Below are 9,342 nucleotides of genomic sequence, written 5' to 3'. Positions count from 1 at the left end.
TATATATATATATATATATATATATACACACACACACACATATATATATATATATATCTCAAAACATCTACTACAAAGTGCCTGTGCGTGGAGAAAGGGGATATAGTCAGCTGCCACTTGAAAGAGCAGAAAGAGACCAGATACAGTAGAGGCTCATGGCATGCATGCGCACTAATGCCAAGGCATCCAGTGCGTCAGTCATATAGTAGAGTGAGTGGTGACAGCTGCTTGTGGCTGGGCAGGGGTATATGTTATATATCAAAAGTGTGCCGATCAAGGCTTTCATTGTCTGCGGTGGTGATTGTAGGAACTATATCTTTGTGTTGTCTAACGAGAATTTAGACTCCTTTTTTTCGTCTCCATGCTGTCTGGAAAGAACAGACCCGAAGCGAGAAAGTCGTAAACCTTCCTGTGGTTTTATAGCAATGAAAAACGCCAGGGTGAGCCCTTTGAATGAATGTTTTCTCCTGTAGTTTATTTTCTTGCCCTGTCCATTGTAGAGGCATGGTCGTTACTCTGAAAAGTGGGGAAAGTGGACCCCCACAGGGCGGGGTTTTTACCCCCCCCCCCCCCCCCCCCCTCTTTTGCATCCCCTCATGCGCCTCCTTCTCTCCTCTCCTCTGGAGTTTGAGTGGCCACCAGCAAGGTTTTGATTTAAGAACCGTTTGTCTTTCCCGGGATGTGAAAAAAAGGGGTGGCCGTGGCTGATGTACAACTAGTTGGTTTGAGGCGGGTTATTTTTGGGCAAGTCTGTGTGCAGAGGCACCTCAAACGGAGAGAGGGAGCGTAAGAGAGCGCACGGCGCACAGACCAGACGCAGGGAGGAGAGGGAGAAAGGCGCACAGATTTCAGTGGCACTCAGCTGGTTCTCCCGCACACAAGACGCACGCAACAAATTTGTATGACAAGGGAGGACAGACAGAAACAAATTCGGATGTTTTTGTGGAAATTAGTGCAACTTGAGCGATCTTGTGTTTAACAGTCGATTGTTTAGGGGTTTTTTGATTTTCTTATCGCTTCGCGGAGAAAGCGATGCAGCTGCTGAATGAGGCAGGACATCATTTACTAAGTTAAGACTGGAATTTCCCCGCTCTGCAATTTGGAGCTATTTTTTGGGGCTCTGTTTTTTGGCTTCTATAAAAATGCAAGCAGGAAAAATGAAGGGACTCTTTCTGACAAGAATGTGGAAAGTTCTGGCTGTCTTGGCGCTGGCAGCACACCACGTCGCTGGTAAGACGCTGAAATATCAGATTTATGAGGAGCAGAAGGTCGGCACGGTTATCGCCCGTTTGAAAGACGATGTCGCAGATGTTCTGGCTAAACTTCCGAGCTCGGTGTCGCTCCGCTTCAGAGCCATGCAAAGAGGGAGCTCGTCTTTCCTCACGGTGCGCGAGCAGGACGGAGAAATCAGCATCAGGACCAAAATTGACCGTGAGAAACTCTGCGAAAAGAATCTCAACTGTTCCATTCAATTCGACGTGCTGACGCTCCCCACCGAGCACCTGCAGCTCTTTCACGTCGAGGTGGAAGTGTTGGACATCAACGACAACGCACCCCAGTTCGCCCGCGCCGTCATCCCCATTGAGATCTCCGAGAGCGCGGCCGTGGGAGCGCGCATTCCCCTGGACAGCGCCACAGACCCCGACGTTGGGGAGAACTCACTGTACACGTACGCCTTAGAGCCCAACAACTTCTTCAAGATTGACATCCAGTCCAGGACTGACGGGGCTAAATACGCAGAACTGGTGGTGCTCAGGGAACTGGACCGGGAGGTGCGCTCCAGTTATGAACTTCAGTACACGGCCTCTGACAGGGGCGTTCCCCCGAGGACGGGTTCGACCCTCCTCAAAATCAGTGTTGCTGACTCAAACGACAACAGCCCAATTTTTGACAAGTCCTCATATGTCATAAATCTTCCCGAAAATTCACCTGTTGGCACTCTGCTCATTGACTTGAACGCCTACTGACGCGGATGACGGCACGAACGCCAAAATAGTCTACTCGTTCAGCAGTCACGTGTCTCCCAAAATAATGGAGACGTTCAAAATTAACCCCGACAGCGGTCACCTGACCCTCATCAGGCGCGTGGACTATGAGACCATTAACTCCTACGACATTGATGTGCAAGCGCAGGACATGGGTCCCAACTCAATGCCCGCTCACTGCAAGATCCTTGTCAAAGTGGTCGACGTGAACGACAACAAACCAGACATTAGCATCAACCTCATGTCCTCTCAGGGGAACGGGGACGCAGCTTATATATCTGAGGCTTCTCCGTTGGACACTTTTGTAGCTTTGGTGAGGGTGGAGGACTTGGACTCTGGGCTGAATGGAGAGGTAGAGTGTAAACTTCACGGTCAAGGCTATTTCAAACTGCAAAAGACTTACGAGAACAATTACATGATACTGACCAACGTGTCTCTGGACAGAGAGAAGAGGTCAGAGTTCAGTCTGACGGTTGTGGCAGAAGACCGGGGGACTCCCAGCCTCTCCACCGTCAAACATTTCACTGTGCATGTAACTGATGAGAATGACAACCCGCCACGTTTTGAGAAAGGGCGATATGAGATCTTTAAGTCAGAGAATAATGCCCCTGGAGCATATCTGACCTCCATCATGGCCACTGACCCAGACCTGGATGCCAATGGACAGGTGAGCTACTCCATCTTGGAGAACTCTGTTCACGGGAGCTCCATTTCCACCTACGTCACTATTGACCCCTCTAATGGCGCCATCTATGCATTGCGTACGTTCGACCGTGAGGATGTTAGTCGTATCTCCTTTGTTGTGCAAGCCAAAGATTCAGGGAAACCACCTCTGCTGAGTAATGCTACAGTCATTCTGAATATCCTGGATGAGAATGACAACCCTCCAGTCATCGTGGTGCCCCAGCTGTGGAACTTCACCGCTGATGTGCCTGCATCAAAGTTCACTGAGGCTGGGAACTTAGTAACAGTGGTCAGGGCAACTGATCGTGACACAGGGGTCAACGCTGAGCTCATCTGCTCCATTGTCAGCGGCAACGAGGAGGGTTTCTTCCTTATTGACCCAAGAACATGTGAAATCCATGCCAACGCCAGCCTGGAGAACTTCCCCCATGAGCACGCTGAGCTGACAGTTGTGGTCCAAGATCAAGGAAGTGAAAGCCTCAGTGCTAAGGCGGTTCTGAAAATCACCCTTTATGAGAACATGGAGAACCACGTCCAGGTGATGGACCAGGGGGAGTCTTCACTTGACGTATCCCTGATCATTATAATCTCCCTGGGGGCCATTTGTGCTTTCCTCCTGGTCATCATGGTGGTGTTTGCTGCTCGTTGCAACCGAGAGAAGAAGGACACCAGGAACTCTTACAACTGCAGGGTGGCCGAGTCGACCCACCAGCACCACCCTAAGAAGCCCTCACGCCAGATCCACAAAGGTGATATCACCTTGGTCCCCACGGTGAATGGTACCCTGCCAATCAGAGCTCACCACCGCTCACCTTCAGCCACGCCCCCCATGGACCGAGCCCAGATGGGGAGCAGGCAGAACCATCACAGCCGCCAATCCTTGAACAGCCTAGTGACCATCTCCTCCAATCACATTCCAGAGAGCTTTGCCCTGGAACTGGCGCACGCAACACCACCAGTGGAGGTGAGCACATACACACTATCTGACACACACACACACACACACACGTACTCAGAAGCAAATTACACTCAGAAATTTCAAATGTGGTCCCTCAGCCCCTTTCCAAATTTTCTCTCTCGCTCTTCTCCCTCTCAGTTTCTCTCTCTCACTCAAACCAAATACACACACACACACACACACACACACACACACACACACCAGCCCTCTCATCCCCACACAGCTGTCTCCGTTTGAGCAAATTAACTCATCTCCATGTGTGACAGTGACTTAATCAACACTGCCCTGTAGTTCAAACTGACTCTCATTAAAACTGTTGATGATTATAGATGTGTCTTTGTCTTTACCTTGTTTACACCCTGTCACCATTACCTCCATCATAACCACAACTCACCCCCTCAGTCATATGTCTCCATATTCATCTAGACTCACCCCCCCAACCCCCACTTTTTTTGTCGTTATAACGTCATCCATTTTGTCTCATCCATTTTCAGCAGCCTCTCCATCATCCATTTTGTGTTTACTCATCCATTATTTTGTCTTCTGTGTTGTCTCTCCTCCCCTCCTCAATTTCCCATCTGTTATTCACCCCCACCCACCCCCTGTGTTTTTTTTTGTTTGTTTTATTTTCTTTGTTTTGTTTTTTTCTTTTTTTATTTTATTTTGGATGTAGCAAGTCTCACAGCTTCTGTCCATGCTCCATCAGGGCCAGTACCAGCCCAGACCCAGTTTCCGTGGCAACAAATACTCCCGCAGCTACAGGTAATTTACCCCTATCCCTCAGCCCCTCCCTCTCCCCCCTCCCCACCTCCCCCTAAAAGATTATCTTTTGTTTACTTTTCAAACCACTTGTGTTTCATTGTGTATTACATGTTCCAACAACCTGTTGTGAAGTTCTGCCTGTCAGTTGGTCAGTTATATGTAGATCATGGTTTGCTGCTGTGTAAATGTATTTTTTTTGCCATATTCCAGTTGTTATCATACCAATGCCATTCAGTTTCAAAAGTATGCAACTCATTTGTCTGAGTGTCGCAACTATTGTCTTGATATTTCTCCTCTTAAAAAATACTGTGGGCTCAGGTTGTAAAGTGTGCATCCATCACTACTTTCATCATAATATTCCCCTTATGATCTCCGGATGATAGATTTACTGATGCCCCTAGTGGCTGTTGTGATAGATTTATTGATGGGATATACCTGCATGTAAAATTTATGGGCAGAACCTTGTCTAGAGATTTGACAGATTCCAGACGCAGCCTTTAGTTTTACATGATGGATTTATTTATCATTAATTTTCTCTATAAGATTCAATCAGCCTGCAAAACAGAATGTGTACATCCTTGTACTTGCAAAATGTGAATTTGCATAATTTTTTCCCCCAGATGTGTTTGTAATCTTTTTTTTTAATGGTTCCCTGCAGGTATGCATTGCAAGACATGGACAAGTTCAGCCTGAAGGACAGTGGCCGTGGGGACAGCGAGGCGGGGGACAGTGACTGTGACATGGGGAGGGAATCCCCCGTGGACAGGCTGCTGCTGGGGGAGGGCTTTTCTGACCTGATACACCTCGAAATGCACCATCGACTCCACCCAGGTGAGCCTTTAGGAAACCCCACCTGTTCTTAACAGTCTCCCTCTCCCCTTAGCAGCTGCACACAACAACAACTTTTTGTTTTGTTTTGTTTTTTTGTTTTTATTTTTGGCACCTTTCTCACCATATCTCGCCAAATTGGCCCCACTCAGCAGAGTCACCCAGTCTCATACCTAGCATCTTCTACAGCAGTATCTCACACTCAACTATCACCTCACCTTCAGAGCACAGCCACACCTCTGCACAGTCATACACTGGAAAAGTTGTCATCATACTTTTGAGTGAATTTTGCTGCACTGAGTCAATTGAAATGACTGGGAAACATAAGATTCTCACTCCCGATTTGTTTCTGAATCAGAGGCTTGAGATGTTTTTTTTCCCCAGATTCTCAGATCAAATTTGAAGTGAATTAGAATAGTCTCACGCTGTCTTCCAGACCACACCCAGTCCCTCTAATGTACCTCCTGCCTGACAAATTTCAGCACCATGGACAGCGTCAGGCCTGAGCTCATTATTTGTCTATACACCTGCCTATACAGCCACTCCATTCACCCTGTTGTCAACACAATCCCCATTGTACTCAGCCCCATTCTTCCACACAGCCCTCATTTCCACGCTCGTTATCACACTGAGAGAGGTTACAGTGTGTCTGGCTGTTTGTGTTGCCTGTGTGTGTGTGTGTATGTGTGCGTGTGTGCGTGCATTATCTGCCCCTTAGATAGAGTCGTGTCTGTAAAATCCTCCCTGGAGCGGAGATGAGTTGCCTGTCACTCATCGGTATGCGTCTCAGGGTGCTGTTTTTTTTCCTCCCTCCTTTTTCTTTTCTTTCTCTTTTTTTCTCCCCCCGGTGAGTGACAGTGGTGCGCTTTCATGTCTGAACTGAGGAGAATTCATAGTAATTGCTTTTAGAATGATGTTATTCTCTCTCTCTCCCTCTCTCTCACTGACTGTCCCTCCCTCTCTCTATCATGCCCAAAAGCTCCTCAGCAGCTCTCTCTCTCTCCCTCTCTCTTCTGTACTTGTTAATGTATTCTCTATCTTTATTGAGATGGATAAAGGGAGGGGTGGTGGACATGGACAGTCTCTCTGTATCTCTGTTTTTTCTCCCTTTGAGAAAGACTTGGAGGTGTTGCCCCCCCCCCCCCCCCCCCACTTCCCCTTCCCATCCTCTATCTTTTATGCTAATATGAAAAAAAGGGAGGAGAGGAAGGAGATAATGGGCCGAGAGGGAGGATTATCCCTGTTTCTCTCCAATAGATTTAATTTGTTTAGATTTTTCTATTTAGATGGGCAAATGTGGCTATTCATGCTAGATATGATAAAAGAACTAAACAAGCAAATCCCCGCCTCAGCTGCATAGTAGGGAGATGTGTACACGCTCAGCAGAGCAGCCAAATATTACATTAACATCTGCCTGTGATGCCATTTGGGTGGGATCTGGCAGTTGTTTTTTATTTATTTATCTAGTTCCTGTGATTGTTTTCATATCTGGCACTACCTGGATATTTATGCTGCAAGCTGTAAATACCAACAATCTAGTCCCTCTGAGCAGGAATATGAAGAGATCAGGAGGAAAAAAAGAAAGAGGGAAACTAACCACTGCCAGCCTGAGCTGTGATTTTGATATTAATGAAAGACTGAAGCGTTGCAATATGAAATATTAAATAGGTATTGTACACAAAGCATTATAAAAGCATAAGGCATTGTTTGTCAGACTCAACACAGCATCCCTTCCTTTGTTTCAAAGGATGCAAAAGAAAAAAAAATCTGATCCATCACCTCCTGCTGAACTGAACGTATTCCTCAAGTATAACACTATTTTACTGCAGTCTCAGGGTTTATGGCTTGTATTATTCAATTGTATTGACATTTTTTGTGCCACAGCAACAAACATTCTTAACAAACCCCACTTCTGTCTAAAAAGTTTTGAACACTTGATTTATATGAGTTGTTTTGTTTTCCAATCACTCTTGTCATAAAAAAGTTCTCTATAGCTAGACCTGCTTCTGATTATCCCTGTGTCCTTTTTTCTTGTTTTTTGCTTTAGCTATGAGACTTTGCACAGATGAATGTCGTGTCCTGGGACACTCTGACCAGTGCTGGATGCCCCCACTCTCCTCCCCCGCTTCCTCCTCTGACTACCGCAACAATATGTACATCCCTGGGGAGGAGTCCTCCCAGCAGCCGCAGATCGACGATGACCAGTCCTCTGTGGACTCAGAGCGCCGCAAGAGCTTCTCCACCTTTGGCAAGGAGTCTGGGAACGAGGAGGTCGGAGCTGGAGGAGTCGTCGCTGGGGGAGGAAGTGATGCATGCGTGGCTGGAGGGGCTGGCTCCCTCCTCACAGGAGATGAACTCCGTGTTCCAGCGCCTGCTCCCTCCTAATATGGACTCGTACACAGAGTGCACTGAAACAAGCCCCCCTCGTCCTCGACGACAACTGACAGAGGAAGCGGACGTGGCGGCAACATTGCTGGTAACCATAGTAACAACACTGTTCCTCAGGACAACCGAAGAGGGTTGTTGCCAGGTGGGAAAGGTCCCGCTTATCCCCCAGGTGTGGCTGCATGGGCGGCCAATACCCACTATCTAAACCCTGGGAGTGGATCTGTGGGCACCAACCATGTTTCCTCCTCCTCCTCCTCCTCTTCTTCTTCTTCTCCATCTTCGACCTCCACTTCCACCTCCACTAATGGACAGCCTCCACACCTCAAATGGCTGCCAGCCATGGAGGAAATCCCAGAGAATTATGAGGAAGATGACTTTGATGGTGTCTTCCATCAGGGTCACCAAGGTGGCAAGCGCAGCGAGAGCCGTCATGAGGCCAGCATGGACGCTAGCGAGCTGGTGCACGAGATCAACAAACTGCTGCAGGACGTCAGACAGAACTAGAGAGGGGAAAAATAGAAGGCATAGCATGGTTTCACTGTGTGACGGGAAGAACATTTCAACACATTTTGGCAAATGCTTGTTCTTTGTGCCAACGTATATAAACTACACTACTTGTTCACTGTAATGCTTGTCTTGTTTATTTTACCAAATATCCTCTTTGCCACTCAGTGCTGAGAGACTCACAGAGAAAAAGTAAAACATGGCACTGAAGTTGTGATCGAGGTGACTTAAAGGCATCAAAGAGAACGCTCCAAGAACAGATTGCTCAGTTGTCATTACAGTCTCTCCAAAAAGTTGCTTAAATGAGTGATTTCAAACGGAAATCTGCCAACAAAAACTGTACCCTTTCTTCATTTGTAATGTTTACAGCAGCGTGAACAGGCTCCACAGGGAGAAACCAACAGTTGTGTGATCTAATTTCTGCTTTTACAGTGTACAATATTGTACAGTCTCTGTGGAAAAAGGCAAACTCACTTGAATATTGTGCTACGTCTCCTGTTTTGTTATTATGGAATGTAACTGTACAATTTGACCTTTGTATTTTAAAAATACACTCTTTTTTACTTCTATATATTTATATGTGTCCATGTATGTTTGTACAGAAAAAGAAAAGAAATGTCTATTTTTTATATTTGTCACTGCATGTCTTAATATCATTTAATGTGTCTTTTTTCCTCTGCCCTGTTTATTTTATAAAACAACTGTATTTAATTTTGTTATTGAATGTGTGTGCGTGTTAAAAATAATCACATTCCAATGCAGTTCCATGTTGGAATTTGGTTTTGTATGGTAACGTTGTGACCAGTGGATGATCAATAAAGTGGAGGGATTCATAACAGGGTTATGTCTGAAAAGTATCATTAGTGCTTGACACTCCTTTCACTAATTTCATGACCTTTTTTATTCAAATTGTCTGGTGAGGAATATCATATGAGAAATGAAATGACACCAATCGCTTCAATTTGCCCCCCTGTCTCTTAGCACCCCCTAATGTCCAGCATCAGAACTGCAGCACCCTGTGCACACAGTCAAAATCTGCTGTGTGCTCTCTAGGCAAACACTCCCTAAGCCTCATTATACCACAATTCACATGCATGATTCTTCTAATAAACATGCCATTAGCTATGAATTTATCCCCAAATGATCTCTTTAGATTAAAATGCATTTAGGCGTTAATTTAGTTTCAGAGTAGGGATTCTCCATCAAACCGTCCCCCTCATCCATGAAAGCATC

The 9,342-nt window shown here is 46.2% G+C and overlaps 1 protein-coding gene across 1 annotated transcript; it reads left to right on the top strand.

The window, feature by feature from the left end:
- Positions 1-621: 621 nt before the first annotated feature.
- pcdh18a (protocadherin 18a) lies at positions 622-8,950 on the top strand. The gene is given in 7 exon segments (XM_018663075.2): positions 622-1,961; positions 1,963-3,633; positions 4,301-4,389; positions 5,048-5,220; positions 7,265-7,563; positions 7,565-7,640; positions 7,643-8,950. Coding segments are annotated over 7 exon segments (3,594 nt in total). The 5' UTR covers positions 622-1,142; the 3' UTR covers positions 8,110-8,950.
- Positions 8,951-9,342: the final 392 nt, after the last annotated feature.

The sequence above is a fragment of the Lates calcarifer genome, linkage group LG5 (assembly GCF_001640805.2).
Source record: "Lates calcarifer isolate ASB-BC8 linkage group LG5, TLL_Latcal_v3, whole genome shotgun sequence".
Lineage (NCBI taxonomy): Eukaryota > Metazoa > Chordata > Actinopteri > Centropomidae > Lates > Lates calcarifer.
This window is presented reverse-complemented; position numbering and strand designations above follow the sequence as displayed.